Genomic DNA, 20430 nt, shown 5'->3' on the forward strand with positions numbered 1-20430 from the left:
ATAATGTGTTGTCAAAGCTCATGTTACACGACTTGTGCAGAGTTCGCTGTTCATGTGACCATCTATAATATCAGCATGTGTCCACAGGGTAGCAATCTATTTAATATATACCATAAATTCATTTGGTGAAATGGAAAGTATGCATGTGATGTACATTGAAGTCACCACTCTCCACCGAGTAGCAAACGCACAGTAATCAGCATCAGTTGTCATTTATTTACATGGAAAAAACTAACATTTGACATAACACTGTATTTGGGAAAGTTGAATAAAGAAAAAGCTGTGGTGCGATCTAATACACAAACAGATCTAAAAGAAGATTTTACAGTGAAAGTATTAATTATTACATTAATTATTTGATTGACACAGATATAATTGACCACTATTTTGACAATATATCAATTTTTTCAGATATTTGTTGAGAAAAAATAGTGGGAAGAAAATGCTACAATCTTCCTTAATATCTCAGATTTTTTAGTAAATCTAGTAGCACACACACAGACGAACAATATAATAAAAAACAATCCGTCCATGGCGGAGGTTATAATGGATTGTTGCTGTGCTGTGATGTTTAGTCAAATGAAAATAATGTTTTTTTGTGCAGTTTATTTTGCTACTCAGGGGCTTTGAGGTGTCTTAGTGGTGTCATTGCAGATCCTTTACAAAGTAGATGATAACGTTCCTCATTTCAAATACCAAAACTCAAATGTTGCCTGGTGCAGTTTTAAGTAAAATCTGGTCTCAGCTAGTAAAGGTTTTTCCCAAAATTCATCTAAAATCACATTTTGTCACTGAAGGCTTCTCGACTTCTTCATGGAAACCAGTCCACCCAGTTGATCCTGCAGGCTGCGTTCCCTCTGCAGCAGCAGGGTACCTTTGCTGCCGCAACCCAGCAGCAGCAGCAACAGTTACAGCAGCAACAACAGTTACAACATCAACAACAGCAACAGCAGAAGCAGTTACAACAGCAGAAACAGCAACTGGCTCCTCACAGAGCAGATAGTTTGTCTGACCGCTCCACTACGCAGCCACAGTAGCTGGCTGCAGCCAATCAGAAGTGGATTGGGCCAAACCGAGGTGGGGGTGTCTTTGTGATGGCAGTCTCAAGACGGGTTCTGCTGAAAGTGCAGCCCTGAGACCAGGCCTCCTTTGTAAGTGATTTTTCGCTGTTTGCACTGATCTCCTGAGCACAAAGTGCTGCCAAGAAGAGAACTCAGGACCGTGCTAGCTGCGGCTCTGGCAGTTTGCTTTGTCTCTGGTTTGAAGCCTTTTCTCCAAGAAAACGGGGAGCCATGTTTCCCTGTAATGGACTTCCCCCCCCTCCCCCAGCCCTCTTGTTGTGTGTTTATTGCGCGTGTGTATGTGAGTGTGTGTTTGCAGGAGCTTGTGTGTGCGTGCACTCTAGTCACCCTCACAGGATTATTTTATGCAGAGCTCACGAGTTAATGCAGTGAAGCTTCAATCAGAGCTTCAAGGACGTCCTTCTAAACAGCCCATGGCTAGTTTGTTTTGGATGTTTTCTCCTATTCTTGTTCTTCGTGTAAAAATAATTATGGGTCAGAAAATATTTTTAAGAATGTGTTGTAGATTGAACTTTTACTGTACAGAACATCTTGTGTAATATATACTGTAAATATATTGAAAAAGAAAGAACTAATATTTTATATGATGCATGAAATGAAATGCATAGTCTGTTATTTGCAGCTTTGAATATGCTTTTTTTCTAGTCTTCTCAGAAAAAAAGATCTTAAAATGCTCTGTGGCTGATATTTTCACAGGCTTCCTTTCTCCTAGGGGATGTTTGTTTGTGAGTCTGCATAGCAGACAGAGTCGATGCTGCTTGTTGTGTCACAGTTTGTTTAATCCTTGACCCATATTTTCACGCAATTTCATAAAACTGTCAAAAATGATATACGTTTCAAAATTCAGCTTGAGACACACATTGTGAATGAAGTAAATGCTACCAAGGTTAAGCTAAACATGCAACAGTAAGATTGCCAACCTAATCCTTCATATATCATTATCTATTCAATTTTTAGCACTTTTGCCATCCAAACTTCCTGTTTGGTGTCTGAAGACACTTAATTCCGTCTCTAAACATTTATCCCTTAAAATAAACTTCACTTACAAGATTGGCAGTCAGTCCTGTTAACCCTTTGCTAATATGTTCAAACTAAGAGTTATATGATTTGTGCCAGCGTAAGGTTAATCATATGATTTCCCATCAGCAAGCTGATAATCTATCCATTCTTTTTTAGCTATTTACCTGAGTCAGCAGGGGGCACAGAGCAGCGCCCCCTGTGGCAGCTGTGAGATGGCCCCAAACCACCTAACTAGCTCAAATACTGTCAATCTGTTGTGTTTGGATGCCAATGTAGGTTTGCAAAGCAAGGAGCAACACTTGAAAACAGACACTGTAGTCTGCCATTGTTGATGTTGTGCGTAAAGTCGTCGCAAGTGTTGCTGGGAAACTAGAGACGTAGACAGTGAAGTAATAATGTGGTTCAAGGCCGATTCTAGCCAATGGAAAAGCCAACTGGTTCTTAAAAGGTTTGCAAGTTGAACCAGCACCAGCCCAGCATTAGCACTCCGTTCGATTCGCTGGAAAGTTCTTTTGGAGAAACAGGAGCTGGACACAGTAGTCCAGTCTGAGCCACATGCATTATAATAAAGAGAGATAGGTCGATCACCCTGCAGGGATCTCATAACGTTTTAAGTTGGTATAGCAAATTTATTAGTCAGCAGTTGCCACTTTAAACATCCAGTAAACACAAAGCAACATTAGCTCTATTTCTGATGATTGCAAATCCACCATTCAGTCTCTTTTAGCTCTGTCTTTGGTCTCCCCCGACCTCTGAGGGAAATATTGGACTCCGTAGCTGCTAAATGCTCCACTCTGTTCACCAGCTAGTCGCTAAGTCGGAGCAGCAGTCCTCTGCTGCGGCCAAAAGCGGCACATTTAGAACAGGGAGCTTAACTTTGAGCTTGAATGGTTTGTTTTTCATTTCAGCTTAAAAATACACTTAAACTTCATTATACACAATTTGATGTCTTATTGGCTCATTTGATGACAACTTGACCTAGGTACACAGTGCTAGTACACACACACACACACAAGCCTTCTTACCATCTGATCTAATTCACCACCAGATGGTATCAAGCTGACAGCTCATTCTTCATCTGTGTGTGAAGTGACAGGCTGAGCTCGACACACGGCCACAAGTCTGGTGACAAACATCCAATGTACATTTTTTGAGCTCTGGTGATACTACGTGCACTTTGTCTGTTCACCTCCATGTGTTTGGCTGTTGTGTTCTTGTGTGGGAAATTCCTGTTTGACATAGAAGTTCACAATAATTCATCCACTGTTTGGTTTGAGTCTGGCTTTGAGTAGCTGTGGAAAAATGCTAATAATAACCCTCATTTGTGGCTAACTGCTTGGGGATACAGCCTTGGACCCAAGAGCTGGACCACACACACACAGACCTAACAGGTTAACATTAATGTCACATGTTACAGCAAATGCTGAACTGCCATATGCTCTGAAGCCCAGCTAAGTTTGAACATGCAGAATGTTTTGACAAGACCTCCTACCCACAATTCATACTTTGGCATGTTGATTCCTTTGTTCAACCCCAAAGTTAACATGGTCTGTCCTAAATGTTGAGTGATTGGGGTGGTCACTTCATTTCTCCTGCAGTGTATAATTTAAATCGATGGATTCTCATTTCAGAAGATGTTTGGCTTGGATCACGTTTGTGTCAGTAGCTATCACGTTGGCTAAAGTGGTCCTTTCATATTTACCTGGTTATTTTATAATACATGTAGAGTGTGTGGTTTTGTCTCCTGTTGGCTTTCACAAACAAACACCAGCGCTGTGTCATGAGTATGGACACTATATTCAGTCATAAAGTCATTGATTTTTCAAATTGCATGTAAGACATCTAAGGGACTGTATGAAAAAGTATCGGCAGTGGGGCCTGAACCTTATGTTTCATAGAAGTGACTCGAAAGGAGTGGAATGAGCTGTGGGTGAAGTGATGAAAAACAAATGCAACATTTTGGAGATTTCCAACTGCTCTGTTTTGAACCAAGAGCCTCAAAAAGAACAGTTACCAGCAGTGTCAGTGAACGAGCCGACAGAGCACAGCGACACACGTCAGATTTGAACTTCACTCACAAGTAGCATCACAATAGTTAATAACATTATAACTGACAATAAAGTGACGCTGATGAAAACTGCTCTTTCTTGAGATGATGTTCAGTCCCCACTAAGAACAATAGTCCATGTCACTGTTGCTTCATACAGTCCCTAACGCCAGCTGTCTCCACTGTAGTTGGACCTCGTGGTCTGCTCCATCTTCACAGCGCTACTCCATCCTTCCCTCGTCATCGGTTGTGCGGGAGCTCATTTCAGTTTTTAAATAAAACACATTAGTTCCCTGCTAAACACAATTTCACAAAGCTGCACAGGGGACCTGGATCCTCTGGAGTGAGATTCACGAGGTGCAATAAACCTGCGAGAATGTAATTAAATGTCATTAACATGTGTGTTGCATGAGGAGGTGTGTGGCTGCGAGAGCCTTTTGCACAATGTATGATAGGACTGTTAATAAGAGAAGTAAATTATTTAGCCTTTAAATGTGCAAACCTAAAATGAAACCTACGTATAAAGTTCCAAATCAAGAGTTTAACAAGAGAGAAGGATCTAAGCCAACTGTGACATACATATAAAGACTGTTGAACCTTTTCCCCAGAAAGAGCTGGTTACATGTTTATACAAAGAAGAGCCCGACCGATGTGGACTTTTGGAGACTGCTACAGATATTCAGTAAAATAATCTGATCTTGATATATTGGCTGATATACATATATTTATTTATTCTGAATTGATACCTATGGTATATCAATATGAAATCCTAATGACAAAGAAATGTAATTGAGGCTTGATATTTTACAGTTAAACTATAAACTTTACTATAAATAGAAACATATATATATATATATATACTGTTTAAAACCCTTTTTTTTTAACATCAAATTTAATCATAAAACAATGTGAAAAGAATTCACATCAGCCGACACCTGCAAATGCCAATATGTCTGTGAAAGGCTCATTTCTACCGACCAAAACATCGGTCGGGCTCTAAGACGAAGACTGTTAGATTTAAAGGTTCTTTTCTCTTTTCATGATCATGTTCAGTCTTTACCTGCCAGTCAAGTTGTTTTCCTTCATGCTGGAATACAGGTGGAAACTGACACATTTTAAAAGACAAAGCAATGCTTTTTCTTTTCAAAGTTATCAGTCAGTGGTTTTCCAGTCATAGAAAAATGAGGGGAAATGTTTTGTTATCCAAAGAGCGGGGCACTCCAGAGGATGAGCCCTAAACGAAAGGACACGGTGAATTCTGTTCAATGTTTTGTAGTTCTGATGTGCACACTAGAAGCTCTTGTGTCTCAGTGTTTTCTCTCTGCTTTCACGTCATGTTTGTGTAGCGTTTTGGTTTGGCTCAGGAAATGTACTGCTGCAGTCCACTCAGCCACGTTTCTAAAAGGTTAACGCGCTCTGAATCCTGCAGGTTTATGTCACAGCAGCTGTTTGGCCTTTTTCAGGTGATGGTGAACACCTGCTGTGACATCACTGACTCGGCTGCGGCCAATGGTTTTATTAACTTTGATCAGTAAATAACTACATGCAGCCGTCAACTACTTAGACCGTATTACATGACAGGAATATAAGTCGGCCGGTCAAAAATCATTTTATTACCATTAATAGTATCAGTGCCAGAATTGCTGCATTCAAACCACTTTGATACATTAGCTAAAATATTAAATGAAATTATTTTCTGTGTTTTAGTTTTAATGTAAATAGATCAGTGGTTACCAGCATTTTGACTACATCATTACCAAATTGACAATCATAATTATTTTTCATTTATTACTCTGACACTTCACGATTATTCTTTTGGTTTATTAAATTGCAGAGATAAATTTTCCCCAAAACTGAAGTTTATGTCTTGTTTTATTTAACCAACTGTCCAAAAACCTAAAAAGTAAATTTATTGCGATATAAAAGCAAATCTCTGGGATTATAGTTTATGACTGATCACTTATTGTAAGCAGCTGTAATTGTATTTGTATGTTGGAGTAATAATTAATAATTACAGCTCTAATCTATAAAGCTTCAGTAAAGCTGTATGTTACTTTAATTCCTCAACCTTATCATAAAGTGGTTTCAACACTTAGGTCTCTGTACAGTTTATAAACATTTCAGTTTATGCTGTAACTCTATTAATATGGATTTAAGCATGTATAAGTGTTTATTAATGCACTTTTGAACCACAATTCCTACTATGACACCAGTGAGCTGTTCATGTTTTAATGGAAAATGATTAAGAGTTGTAATAATATAAAAAATATATTTACGAGAGAAGGAATCATTGCTGATAAAGTTCATTAATTAACACTTAAAATTTCCTTCTTGCAACATTTAATTACAGCATGTGTTATAACTTTTCTTTGTATAGCACTTATCTAAACAAGGTTACAAAAACCCATGGCAAAAAAATGAACTAAAATAAAAGGTATTCAATTTACTTCAATTTTAAGCACCAAATCATAAAATAAGACCAAGACCTTGAAATTTATAGAGAAAAAATATATAGACCTTTTCTTTTTACAGCACTTAGAAATAAAAACTTTTATTGTTGTGAACATTGTAACAGATTCTGCCCCAAAACACTTTTCTTGCAGATCCACTACTGCCACCTGCTGTTCAGTTTGAGGTTCAGCATCTTTAGACATCAAACATTATTCCCTCATCAACATCAAATAATCGGACAGTGTATTTGTAACCCTCCAGATTTTGGTCTGCATGTGTGTTGCTCTGCATTTATTTCTTGAGCCAAACTGTTCAGAAATTCAACACAACCTTCTGAAGCAAATGTATCAACCGTTTGCTCCCCTTCAATCTGAAATAAATCCCTATGAAATGTCTCCGGTGTTCTGTTTCCTCTGGCTCATCTTTACTGTCTTTTCAGCCCATCGGTGACCATCTCACATACAGAACAAACGACTGGTTTAGAAAGAAGACAAGACATGAAACATTTTTATTGAGAGAAATTTTCAGATTTCCACCAACCTGTCCCACAAACAGACGGATTTCACAGCCGGGCACAGCCTGTCAAATATTGACAACACAGCTTTGGCCTGTTCAGTTAAAAAAATAATTCCATCCCTCGTTTCTTTTGACCTCTTAACCCACCCTGTTCTCTGTCTACAGTACGTACGCTAAAAGAAAATGAAGCTAAATAAATACAGAGCATTTTAAATAAAAGGGAAACATAGGGCTTTATTACATTGCTGGTTGAGGTGTCGCTGTAGCTACAACACAGCTGCTTATGGCTGAAGAGGGTCAACAAATTGTACAAATGACATGGTGGTGATTGTGTCACTTCTTCTGTACGTCATGATTACATTCTGTCTGTGACTCTAATTGTTCTCGGACAAGAACTCTGGAGTATGTCCGCCCAGTTGGGTCCAGACTTTATACAAAGTTTTCCAGTCACTGACGAGCAACACAGTGATCTCTGGAGCGTTCAGGTGTTCTTACAGTCTCACGTGGGCTCACTCAGACATTATCCGGAGTGTTAACTAGGGGGCTGGCAGGATAAACTAGAGAAAGTCAGGAGCCTCTCACTCAGACATTTGTGTTCCTACATACAGATGTCAGGAGATTATCTGGAGTTTAGTCCATGTTTGAAAGCATCTTTTGTGATTCAGGCCAGTAACAACTGAAGCACCAAGTTGTTTATGAATATGGCTCTTATCACAGAGAAGGAGTTTTTAACCTGTGAAGCTAATTCCTGACCGATCATCAACATGATCTGTGCTCTTTACGCTGTTGGTAACTGATCTGTCCTGAATGGTCTTATCACAAGTGGTCAGCGTGAACGCACCCCAATGTGTCTTCAGTAGTGTGTCCTGAGGTCCGATCAGAAAAAACACATTCTGAGTTGGTCCGAGACACGTGGCCACATCTTCACATTGTGAACACAGATCTGTCCTGGGCCACATATGAAGGACCGCCTACTCAGCGGACGTCCTCTGACCTGCTGCAGTTTAACAATCAATCAAATGTTTCCTCTTAAGAGTCCATACATTGATTTGTTTGTGGCCACACTATCAACACTGACCACCACGATCATGACTGATACTGGAAATGGCTAAAACCTCACTGATTCATTCCAGTGAGATCCGACCACATGTGGTCCCAGGAGACACATTCAGGACAGATGTTGATACCAGGTGTGGACCAATATCACCACTATGTGATCAGCTTTTTGAAGAGGAGCTGTGCTGTAGCTCTATGGATACTATATACTGTAAGGTATGGCGACACCCGAACGTAGAGGTATTCTAGTTGTTCAGGACCCAGTCTCTCTAAAATAACTGCTCCTTTGTATCAGCAGCCAAAGGGAATAACTCAGAAATATTTCAATGATGTCTCTGTCTCAACTTAAATCATATCGCACTTCTTGGGGAGTTTGTATTAGATTCTATTAAAAAGTGTCTCCCAGAGAGGAAGGTGGAATAAACACCAGCATCTGGGCTCACGTTAAACAGACAAACAAAAGGATCATTCAACATTTATAGACAAGTAAAAAGGCAATGACTTTGAAATGGACTTAGTGTCTAAAGGAGATGGCTAAGTGTTAGAAAGGTACTGCTTGTCGGGTTCTGACTGAGCCACATAACCTCTACCAGATGGGTTGGAGGGCAGCGAGTGTGCTTCTTCCTCTTGCACACTTTGTGAAGAGAACAAAGCTCGAACAGGAAGCCACAGTTCTTTCTTTTCTCCTCTCACACCGACGTCTGTTACTCAATGTTTTCTCCTCAGTACTTCAGACTTTCTGCTTTGTAAGTATTCAGCAACTCCCAAAAGGTTTTGGTGAGGAAAATCTTATTTAATGCTAAATTTGCATTATGAGAAACCACTCAGATTTACAGGCTCTAGTGGAGCAGAAGTTGTCTAAAGGAAGGAGGAAGGGACTTTGGCTTCCTGTTCAACTTGTCACACGGTCTGTTGCACACACACACACACACACACACACACACACACACACACACACACACACACACACACACACACACACACACACACACACACACACACACACACACACACACACACACAATCTCTCAACAGCAAGTGAACCAAAGTTTACACGTATATACAGAGTGAACCTGAAAAGTCGTTCTTCCAATCAAAATCCAGACTCTGGCTTGATGAGAAGGGCAGAGAAGGCGAACGCCAGAAAAACAATTCCTCCAATGATTGTAACTGTGGAAACAAAACAGGTTCAGTTATCATTAATTTCTTCTAATGAGCAAAACCACCAATGTAACCTAAACCCAAGATTTAGGAAAATAGACATTCATCCATTTTTTTCCAACATACAACATTTGTTTCTTTCTTACACTGAATATATCTATGTGTGTGTGTGTGTGTGGTCCAGGTATTACTCATGTTGTGGGGACCTAAATCTGTTTACAGTCACACTATGGGGACTCATCTTCCTCAGTCATGGATCGATCGATCAAATGTGGAAATAAATAAATAAAATTGTGAAAATAAATTCCAGACATCCAGGTCACATCTGGACTACACAGGTCACTTCTAGAGATGATTTATTCAGTATAAGCTGTAAATAACTTCGATCTCTCTCTCTCTCTCTCTCTCTCTGAGGGTACGCAAAACCATGGTGTTAGACAACACACACACACGAGCCAACACATTTATAAAACAAATAAAAGTACACATGTGAATAGTAATGACAGCAGTCGAATATAGATTTTTCTTTTTTTGTCTTTGAATTAAATTAATTCTCACTGTAGTTTTTGTTTAAACTGGTACAAATACTACTACAAATATCTTGCCTACTCACATTTTGGAAATATATTTATCTTTTTTAATCTGCCTGTATTCACCAATCAAATGAATCAAAGCAGCTTGCTTATAATAAGGACTGTGAGGTTTAATGGTGTAGTGACAACAGGATATGAAATCACAGCAACGTACCTGTTCTGACAGATATTTTCTGGGCGATCATTCTCCCTCCTATCACAGCCAGTCCTGTACACAAACAGTGTCCCAGTGTACCGCCCACAGCAACTCCAAAAGGATCCTGGGAATTTAAATAAAAAGTGAATTTCATGTTGATGTGAAAGAAAATTACACCTCGGCTTTGCTGGCGATTTTAATTGCCAGTGTATTAGCACAGCACAAAGTGGGTTGTGATGTAGTTAAAATAAATAAACAGGCTTTATTTCCCACTGGGGCCACACACAATAAACATGTAGACACTTGAGACGTTGCAACATAACTACACACACATGAATGACAAAAGTAGTTTGAATCTTACTATGTTATTACAGATGTTGAAATTTTGAGTAGTTAGAAGTAGTTATATTGTATATACAAATTCTTACTAGTCGCAGGTAAAGTCAAAACGACCTTGTTAGTTTTGAATAAGTTGATTCTGGATGGTCAACCTTGGTTAAGAGGAGTTAAAACTGCTTGTCCACAACTGCTCTCTCTCCTCGTTGAGTCGGGAAAGCGACAGTCTTCAAATGTGGGTGAACATTTTACGGTAAAACCTGAAGGAAAACCTGTGGAAAGCTGATTTCACATGACACAGCAGCGCAACTGCAGCATGAACCTAAAGCTGTTCACGATCCTCCAGTAAACTGAGAGAAGAAGAAGAAGGTCTCCAACATGTTTTCTCTTCAGGTTCATACCACAGTGATGTTGTGCTGCTGTTCCATGTGAAATCAACTTTATACATTTTGCAGCAAATGCTCTTTGAGGGCTTTAATGTAAAGTGTTCCCACACTTTTGACGACTTGTTTCTGCTGTATCAATAGTAGTTTATTTGTCTCATCACGTGAGCTGTTGACTGCCCCCACATCAGGAGCGTTGCCACAGTGTGTGCCGTCTATTATATCAGACCAGACTAATCGATTACTACATTAGCTGCCAACAATTTTTATAATCGATTAAAGCCCTAATATTGTGTCAAAGAAAATCTGTAACAAACCTCCCGTGCTGCGAGAATAATAGTGGTCAGCTGGGAGCGGTCCCCCCACTCTGCGAGGAAGGTGAGGGTGAGGGCTTGGAGGAAGACGGGTGAGATGAAGCTGTGCCACTTCCTCTGAGGCAGCGTGTTCCCTGATCCAGACTCCACATCTGCATTCCCATTGACCAGTTTAGATCGCTGAAGCTGAGCAGACAAAGACAGCGTGATTCTACTGAAACACTGGATGATGATTCCCCCTCATCAGGAGACGTTAGACCAAGCAATCGTTTATTAGGGTTAATTCTTGTCAACTATTTTTATAAATAAATTTGTACCTATTAAATCAGTTAATTGTTGCAACCCTAACTGCTTTACAAATCTATTGAGATAGCGGAATATTTTTCATAACTTTCACATCCACACAGGACTTTACTCTACAGGAGAGTTTTAGATTGGATCAGCGGTATGACTAGTCATCTTTCACTTTAAAGTACTATACACATGTGCTTCAACAGTGGCACTCCTTTCACCACATGTTATGGAGCCATTTTACATAAGTACAAAGGTACAGAGTCCACCTTGTTCCACCTAGAAACTGACAGCTGAGCTACTCACAGAAACAAATATACAGTATGTCTGTGTAAAAGTGAGATGAGAGGACAGATGCCGACTCTGTGTTACACATCATGCTTCTGATTCCTGAACGGCGGCATGCTACATGAAATCACATATGGCTTGTTTGGTAAAGTGTAAACACGCAAAGTGGACCAGCAATATATCAGGATCTGTGTTTAAATGGGGCTTACACCTAAGAAAGAAGGTGCGAGCAGTCAGGGAACAGTAGCCAAACTAAGAGATGTAATGTGGCCACTAACATAACTGCAGCATGTTTACTTACACGTACTGACTTAAAGTCAATAGGAGTTGTACAACTTGATGTTCAAAGGATAAGAGTGTATTTCTAGGCCAGAGGCTGAGAACTCTGTCCTCCAGGACAAATACAGCCCACGAGACATGACAGTAGTTGTTATTTTTTCTGAAATAAAAACAATTGTAGTCTAACATGTTCTGCAGAGTGGTCACTTCTGGCTGAATGCCTGTCAGGTCATGGTTGGTGTGAATGAAAACACACATGGAGCTGTTATGTGCCATCTCTGACAAACATCATTGCCACTGTCCAGAAAAAGAAGCAGATGTGTAATGTTGCACTTTACAAGAGAGACGGACACATGATTATTTTCTATTGGAGTCAAATTGTTCCCAGTGTGCAGGGACACGGTGGCAGTGATGAAAAAAGGTCAATCTCAAGCATCATTACAGATGGAAACTTGCAGCTTAACTGGATGTGTTACAAGGACAAATGCTCTTGGTTAAAGTTACAAGCTCTGTGGGTTAGTTTGTGTTGCCAACGAGCTGCTTTCACAAGAACACATTCTGAACAAGGTCCTATTAAGCAGTCAAGTTTTGTGATGAGCGAGCTGAAAGCTAAAAAGCTGAAACTTCAAGAATAGGGAGAATTTGCGGAGGAACCTTTTTGCTGCTGCAGAGCTGGGAGAACTGGACACAGTCAAATTGTGCATTGTGTGCATAACAAACAGCTTGCATGACATCTGATTATGCAGGTGAGAGTGAACAAAAGGAACTGAAGATCTTTGTTAAGCTGTTTAGTTTGGAAGCAGATGATGTGTTTGACAACCTGAAACATGAAATCATTGAGCTGCAAATCAATAATCGCTGAATATATACGGTATATTCATACAAGGTTTTCCTTCTCTGTGTGATACCTATATAACCTGTTTTTCACTGAGATCAGGACATTTGCAGGTTACAACTTGTTATGTCCTGGTGTGTTGCAAACACAATCGCGTGTGCAATCGTTGAGACTTAAAATACACATTTCCAAGAAATGCAGAAATGATGCAATTTGGCTTCAGGCATAGCTTTTAGCTGACAGGGTCATTGGAGTAGAGCTACAGGGTTTTTGCAAGGTACTGGGAATATAATAAAAGAGTTATGAATTTTGTCCAGGTTGCTACTAACCAACCCAGTAAAAACTTGACTCACCTCCTCGTCCTTCTTCTTGATCTCTGCCTGCACCTCCTCCAGCTCCTCCTGACCCTCATCTGGACTCATCTTCAGCCCCTCTCTCAGCATGCGCACACCAAAGATGGCAAACAGAGCCGTGGATACATAGTATGTGTAGATTCTAGGGATGATGGTGGTGGCATAACCAAACAGCACTGTGGAGTGGATTGGGGAGTACACCTTATTATTGCTTGGAGAGGATGCAGTAATTCAAAAAAACACACAGAAACAAACATCCACTTCTACTAACCAGAGAGACAAGTCATGACTCCCAGGGCCAGAATGGCGCCTGTCAACACGGTGAGACGGTTGTAACGCATGGCCATGATGGCTGCGATGAAAAATGTCTTGTCTCCCAACTCTGAGACGATGATGACAGAGATAGAGGCTGCGAAGGCGTGAATGAATCCCATGTTTCCTTTGGTGGAGTCATTCTCTGAAATTACAGGGCCCACTGGATGAGGACTTGGTGCTTTCTGCAGAAAGAAAATCCACACAGAGTGACAGTGGGTTACAGTTAGTAATTATGTTCAAGTGTTGTATTGTTACACTAACAATCATTGTATATTGTGCACCTCTATTGGTATTGACTATTTGCAAAGCTTGCTATGTACATACTCCTGTACTTCCTCAATACAGTAAGTATCTATCAATCATGTATATGTTTTAATAATAATACATTTTATTTGTGACAGTAAAAACAACAAGTTAACATAGCAGTTAAAAGACAGTTATTTAACATTAAAAACAATTATATTACATACACACATCACAGATTAAAAGCAGATTTAAAAAGGTGAGTTTTGAGCCCATTTTTGCAGGAGGTGAGTGAGGGAGAATGTCTAAGGGGTTGGGGGAGAGTTCCAGAGGGAGGGGGCAGCGATGGAGCAGGCCTTGTCCCCCCCGGTGCTTGGACAGGGTGAGAGGGGTGAGGAGGTTGGTGTATCAGAGGTTGTGGGTGGGATTGTGTGTTGGTACAGGAGGTCAGAGAGGTTAGAGGGGGCGAGGATGTGGAGGGTTTTGTATGTGATGAGGAGAATATTAAACTGTATTCTTTGTTAAATGGGGAGCCAGTGAAGGTTTTGAAGGACGGGGGTGATGTGGTCTCTGGTGCGGGAGTGGGTGAGCAGACGCTGACGGGCGGCAGAGTTTTGGACCTATTGTAATTTGTAGATGATTTTGGTGGATGTTCCGTAAAGTATGCTATTGCAATAATCGAGTCGTGAGGTGATGAAGGCGTGGTTGAGTGTTTCAGCGGCTGAGGAGGAGAGGGAGGGGCGTATTCGGGAAATGTTTTTTAGGTGGAAGAAGTCTGTTTTTATAATGTGGTTGACGTGGTGTTCAAAAGGAGAGGGTTGGGTCGAAGATGACACCGAGGTTACGGATGTGTGTGGGTGCGGGAACAGCGAAGCCGTCGATGGAAAGGGAGACATTTTGGCAGGAGTTGGTGATTGATTTGGGGCCGATGATGAGGATTTTAGATTTGTGGCTGTTGGGTTTGAGAAAGTTATTTTGCATCCAGGTCTTTACATCTGTGAGGCAGTTTGTGAGGGTGGAGTAAGTGGTGGGTGTGATGGATTTAGTGGAGATGTAGAGTTGGGTGTTGTCAGCATAGCAGTGGAAATGGAGGCCATGGATGTGTATGATGTTACCGAGGGGGAGCATGTAGAGAATGAAGAGGAGGGGACCAAGCACCAAACCTTGGGGGCCGTGTTGGAGTTGGATGATTGTTGCTGATGAACTGGTGGCGGTCGGAGTGGTATGATTTGAACCAGGAGAGGGCAGTGCCAGTGATGTGCAGGGAGGGCTCAAGGTGGGTGGGGAGGATGGAGTGGTTGATGGTGTCAAAGGCAGCACTGAGGTCAAAGAGGATAAGGATTTTGAGAGAGCGATCCTCAGAGAAGAGGAGAAGGTTGTTTGTGACTTTGATTAGGGCGGTTTCTGTGCTGTGATGAGATCTGAATCTGGATTGAAATGGTTCGTAGTTGATTGGAGTCCAGGTGGGTTTTGAGTTGGGAGACGACCGTACGTTACAGTATTTTTGACAGAAAAAGAAGATTGGAGTTGGGTCTGTAGTTGTTGGGGATGTCAGGTTCAAGGCCAGGCTTTTTGAGGATGGGCTGGGGGTACAGAGCCAGTAGACAGGGAGGAGTTGGTTATAGAGAGGATGAGCTAGCGGAGAGCAGGGAGACGAGCTATGACTAATGTAGAGGGGATGGGGTCCAGGGAGCAGGTCGGAGTCTTCATGCCAGACAGTGATTTATTGAGTTCTGAGGGGGTGATAGGGGAGAATTGGGAGAGTGAGCGGTCAGTTAGGGAGGGGGGGATTCATGGTGGGGTGGTAGTGGCTAGTTGTTTGTAGATGTCTCGATCTTTGATTGGTAAAATGAGAGGAAGGGGTTGCATTTATCAGCTGTGAAGGAGTGGGAGAGATTGTCCATGGGTTTGAGAAGTTTGTTAATTGTGGAGAAGAGGACCTTGGGGTTAGCAGAACCAGAGTGGATGAGGCCAGAGTAGTAGGTGGAGCGTTTTTCAAATCAATACAGTAAGTATCTATCTATCCTATATGTTTCTTTTCTAACTATTAAAGTAAGTATCTATTCATCTATCCTGTACATTTGTACAGTATCTATTTATCCTGTATATTTTTTCTAATCAATAAAGGTATATATCCTGTATATGTTTTCTAATCAATAAGGTATATATCCTGTATATGTTTTCTAATAAATAAAGTATATATCCTGTTTATGTTTTCTAATCAATAAAGTTTATTTCCTGTATATGTTTTCTAATAAATGAAGTTTATTTCCTGTTTATGTTTTCTAATCAATAAGGTATATATCCTGTTTATGTTTTCTAATCAATAAAGTTTGTTTCCTGTATGTTTTCTAATCAATAAGGTATATATCCTGTATATGTTTTCTAATAAATAAAGTATATATCCTGTTTATGTTTTCTAATCAATAAAGTTTATTTCCTGTATATGTTTTCTAATAAATGAAGTTTATTTCCTGTTTATGTTTTCTAATCGATACGGTCAGTGAGTCTCTTCCTGGATACTGCTGGGCCCACATGCTTCACCGACACCTCTGATATGATTAAACTGCTGTGGACATTATCACATCTCGTCCATCACCACGTTCCCTCCACTTTCCTTCACATGCACACATTATCACCAATTAGCCTGTTAAACTGAAACACCGGAAAACAATGGGACACGTCTGTGTTAGCATGCAGGCTAGCTCGGCTGTGCTAGCATACAGCACTGACGGCGATGGCGGCAGATAAGGCGCAAATAAAAGGTTTGACTCGCAGGGAGACATTGACGGTGCAGCTCCTGACCTCCTGTGGGAGCAGCTCCTGGACCGGGACCGCTTTGTGCTCCTCTGGAACTGCAGCGATTCCGACCGACAACAACAACACGGCGGCGGTGAGCGGAACCAAGACGCGTATAACACCTCTCCCAGCCCGTCCATGTGCTCCACACAGCGTCACAGACATGATTGCTCCCGAAGCACCGACCGAAGACCGTTGGCTCGTGGATTTCTCTTCCGTTAATCACTTGATATCTCCGGCAGCAGGACGGGCTAACTTCATATTAGCAGCATCCACAATGTGAGGGTGTCCTCCGTGATACACGTCACCCTCAGAGGAAGCCGAACCAACTCGCGAGGAAGTTACAACCCTGCTGTGGCACTGGCCATAAAAGCTGAGCGATGATTGGACCAGCGCAACAATGACGTAGAGCCAGTGGCTGACGTACGCACCGGAGAGCTCAGTGATTGGTCAATCTCACTGTCAGTATCAGATGCATTGAGACCTTAGTAATATAATGTAAAATATATATATATAAATAAAATAAAATCATCATCAGAGGTTTGTTATATTAGTGTCATAAAGATCAGATCTTAAAATGTCGGTAATCTTTAATATGCAAATGTTCCTTTTTTAAATGTTTATTCAGTGGTTGCATCGGCCACTTTTAAAGTCTATATATTCAGCAGTGATTATTTGACAATAAATATACAAGTTTAAACACAAAATTACTAATCTTTCATTCAATAGTATCAGTTTTCAGCCACAGGTTGACTATCAATTATATCGCCATCTAGTGGGTTCACCAAGTCATAGCATAAACTCCACATGGACTCAGATTAATACAGATAAACAAGCACACAAACAGAACATCGAGCACAAATGGCATGATTGTTTTTTTTTTCTATTTTCATTTAATTACAATTATTTAGAAAACATGTACAACTGTCTCATTGGTTTCTCTCTTACCATCTTCTTTGGGTTTCTGTTTTAAAGAGAACATTTTACATTCTGCAACAACATAAACAGATTTAAGAATTAGTTTCTCCATTTCCCCTTATGTTCTGACATTACCTCTTATTAAACAAATATTTAAAGTTGCTTATTTTAACAATGCAAAAATATGTTAACATTTCATGAAAGTATTTAGTTTTTACAAAAACAAGGTCTTGCTGTAACAAACAAGTGTTTTGTGGTGAGCTTCCTCATTTCTTCACATCAGTGTCTGAGGAACAGCTCCCCTTTCACCTGGACACACCTCTGCTGCAGAAGAACAATCCTGCAGCACTGCTATGCCTCATGTTCACACTCGGGAGCAGCTGCACTGCATGAAGTCCTTTTGAGTATCGAGCAGCGCCACTTGGTTGAGTGCCCTGTTTCAATCAACGCGGTGAGAGGTGAGTTCACTCCTGCACATTCAGATCCTGTTCACTCTTCCCAAAATGGAATGCATAACAAGGCACAACTATTCAAAACACAAAAGGTATGAATGCTTTTCTGTGTCTCGGGTATGATTCATATTTGCTGATATAAAGCTCATGACAGAGCTGTGCAGCCAGTGCCTGGTTGAAGAGCACATAGAGGACAACAAGCCACCAGGTGAAAGACAGGCCTCCATACACCACAGCCAGTGAGATGTAGATCAGCAGCTCAGAGAAGTAATGTGGGCATGAAACCAGCTCAAACCAGCCTCCGGTTGGCACTCTGTGAGCCAGCGTCTCCACTGAACCTGCAACACAACAGACAGAAAATACATCATGTGACTTTTATATGACCAATGAATGAAATGTATATGTGTAATGTGAAAGGGGTCCCTCATGCTGACTAACCCACATATACAACACTTAGGGTTTTTCTTTCTTTCTTTCTTTCTTTCTTTCACCTTTATTCATGTCAAAAATATTACATCACATAATATTCTAACAAAATAATAAAATATAAAAAATGACAAGAACAACAAAACAAAAAAATATATCAAAATCAAAACAGTTACAGTTGTAAATATGATAATGTCATTCATGGAGCACTTTCACAAAGGCTAACAAATTGTCTCAAGTACCTGACTGATCATCTTTGAACAAGTTCTCCAAGCAATGTAAAAGAAAAAAAAGGAACATTTCTGCATCTGTTTGACCTAGAAGTTGAAAATTCTCTCTCAATCTGTATTAGAAATAGATTGATCTAAACCTTTGCCTTTACTTACCAAGAATTTATCCAATTTTCAAATGGATTCAAAAATGCAGACTAGTAATCATCACATCATATTTTGCAAATAAATGCATCTCCTCCTACTTTTAAGACGTTTTCGGACCAAATATCAAATTTCTGACTTTGAGGGAAATTAATTTAATGTGGACATGTTTTTCGAGAGTTCCATTATTTTCTTGCCTGGAGAACTTGCACACAGGGTTTTTAAAGCATCATTTATCTCATTGTTTTTCTTTACAAGCCCACAACTCAACTCACTACCAAAAGGTAGCAAGAGAAATATCTTTTCATCATACTGTAGGAAATGCTCATTAAAAAAAATCACGTGTAATAAACAAAACACACAGGAAGTGGAAGAGAACTGCTGGGGCCTACCTGACTTCCCAGTGCGCAGCCTGGCCAGCAGGACCATGGACTGGTGCTGCAGCAGCGAGGCGGCAATGAAAAATCCAAACCCAGCCACGTGAAACCAGCTCAACTGGGAGAGGAGGGAGCCAGCCGCTTAAACAGAACAGCACAAACATCAACACAACATAGTAGAGGCAGTGAATAGCTCATACGGAGGGGGTCTTTTCATTCTCACCTTTTCCCCCATGATCTGAGCCGAGCACCGTTAACCCCAGCACAATGTAGTACCCAAGGCCGAAGACATACTGCAGCACGTGCATGGCTCCATCCGAGAAGACACTGACACACAGGCACTCCAGCAGCCTCCGGAGGGAGTGGAGCCAGAGCAGCAGCTGCACCAGGAGAGTGGACAGCTGTGGGACTACAGGCAGGACCAGCATCAGACACCAGAGTCAAACAGGGGGAGTAAAGCTTTAACAGAGGGGGCAGCCTACCCTGGCTGTCTGCGCCTCTTACACCTGACAACAGGTCTAACGTCCCCGTGAGCCACGACGGCAGCGAGTGATGCTGAAACGTGAAGTTCAGGTACAAGGTCAGGAGGAAACCATTCCAGCAAACCGAGACTGCGTAGAAGTGCCAGAAACACCTGGAGGGGACAAGAGGCTTCGGTCAGGATGCATGTGCACGTGCAGCTGAATCTCCATGCTCAGATTATTAAGAGGTAAACAATGGTGTTACAGCTTAAAAACTGAATTTGAATTTACTTACACATAAGTCACGGCTGTGTTTGAGCTGCGCGGGGAATCGTCTCTTACCTTTTAGGGACGTCGAACACTCGCAGCCATTCGTCTCGTTTGAGGTTCTGTTTGGTTTTTCCGTAGCGAATAAGATCCTGAAATACAGTGTACAGACGACATGTTTGATATTTTCTGGAGAGCTTGTGAACGCAAAGAGCCGCGAGGAAGCAGCAAGCGAGAAAAGACCAGAAGACACGAATCAAACTCAGGAGTGAGCGCCCGGTCATTTTTACAGTGCGCCGTTGTTTTGTGTAACAGGGAAAAGGGGCCGTCGGGGAAAACGCTGGCAACAGTTCCGGGTGAAATGTGACGGGAATAAATTCAAAATCAATAATTCAGATGTAATAATCTGATTTATGAACAGGTACTCGTGTGAAATGTGCATCAAACAGTGTCCGTGAGAAGAGCTGCAAACTGTGCGTTCAGATTCAAAATGTGTGAAAAATGCTCCAGCAGGTGGCAGCACTTTAAACACACCGCATGACAAGTAAAGCCAACATGAGAGTATTTAGACTATTTACTCTTTGTCTTGTCAGTTTGACTCAGAACATGCAAAGTTAAATGCAGTGGTGGGGGAGGTATTTAGATTAGGCCCTAAAA

General features: G+C 41.0%; 3 protein-coding genes across 7 annotated transcripts in view; 1 reads left to right on the top strand and 2 right to left on the bottom strand.

Moving 5' to 3' along the window:
* clocka (clock circadian regulator a) overlaps positions 1 to 6995 on the top strand; it is a 31565-nt gene extending 24570 nt beyond the window's left edge. For all 5 annotated transcript variants that reach the window (XM_035177643.2, XM_035177640.2, XM_035177644.2 and 2 more), the window contains one exon: positions 798 to 6995. In XM_035177643.2, coding sequence (XP_035033534.2) covers positions 798 to 1037 — 240 coding nt within the window. In that variant the 3' untranslated portion in view covers positions 1038 to 6995. The remainder of the gene's footprint in view (positions 1 to 797) is intronic.
* Positions 6668 to 16851, bottom strand: tmem165 (transmembrane protein 165). Its single transcript, XM_035177646.2, has 6 exons — positions 16505 to 16851; positions 13413 to 13638; positions 13142 to 13317; positions 11099 to 11281; positions 10081 to 10186; positions 6668 to 9342 (listed from the first exon to the last, which is right to left on the bottom strand). Exons 1-6 carry the CDS (start codon positions 16661 to 16663, stop codon positions 9266 to 9268), a joined length of 927 nt encoding a protein of 308 aa, XP_035033537.1. The 5' UTR covers positions 16664 to 16851; the 3' UTR covers positions 6668 to 9265.
* A 521-nt stretch (positions 16852 to 17372) lies between these two features.
* Positions 17373 to 20211, bottom strand: srd5a3 (steroid 5 alpha-reductase 3). The gene is made up of 5 exons (XM_047343053.1): positions 19849 to 20211; positions 19528 to 19679; positions 19269 to 19454; positions 19061 to 19186; positions 17373 to 18206 (listed from the first exon to the last, which is right to left on the bottom strand). The coding sequence occupies exons 1-5, from the start codon at positions 20055 to 20057 to the stop codon at positions 17947 to 17949; spliced, it is 933 nt and encodes a 310-aa protein (XP_047199009.1). The 5' UTR covers positions 20058 to 20211; the 3' UTR covers positions 17373 to 17946.
* Positions 20212 to 20430: the final 219 nt, after the last annotated feature.

This window comes from Hippoglossus stenolepis, chromosome 14 (assembly GCF_022539355.2).
Source record: "Hippoglossus stenolepis isolate QCI-W04-F060 chromosome 14, HSTE1.2, whole genome shotgun sequence".
Classification (NCBI taxonomy): Eukaryota; Metazoa; Chordata; class Actinopteri; order Pleuronectiformes; family Pleuronectidae; genus Hippoglossus; species Hippoglossus stenolepis.

Coding starts and splice junctions, on each gene's coding strand:
- srd5a3 (XM_047343053.1), bottom strand. CDS start 20,057: ATGACCGGGCGCTCACTCCTGAGTTTGATTCGTGTCTTCTGGTCTTTT. Junction 19,187..19,268: donor CTCAGATCATGGGGGAAAAG/GTGAGAATGAAA, acceptor GTTCTGTTTAAG/CGGCTGGCTCCCTCCTCTCC. Junction 18,207..19,060: donor GCTGCGCACTGGGAAGTCAG/GTAGGCCCCAGC, acceptor GTTGTGTTGCAG/GTTCAGTGGAGACGCTGGCT.
- tmem165 (XM_035177646.2), bottom strand. CDS start 16,663: ATGTCTGTGACGCTGTGTGGAGCACATGGACGGGCTGGGAGAGGTGTT. Junction 11,282..13,141: donor TCAAGAAGAAGGACGAGGAG/GTGAGTCAAGTT, acceptor TTGTCTGCTCAG/CTTCAGCGATCTAAACTGGT. Junction 9,343..10,080: donor GAAAATATCTGTCAGAACAG/GTACGTTGCTGT, acceptor TTGTTTCCACAG/TTACAATCATTGGAGGAATT.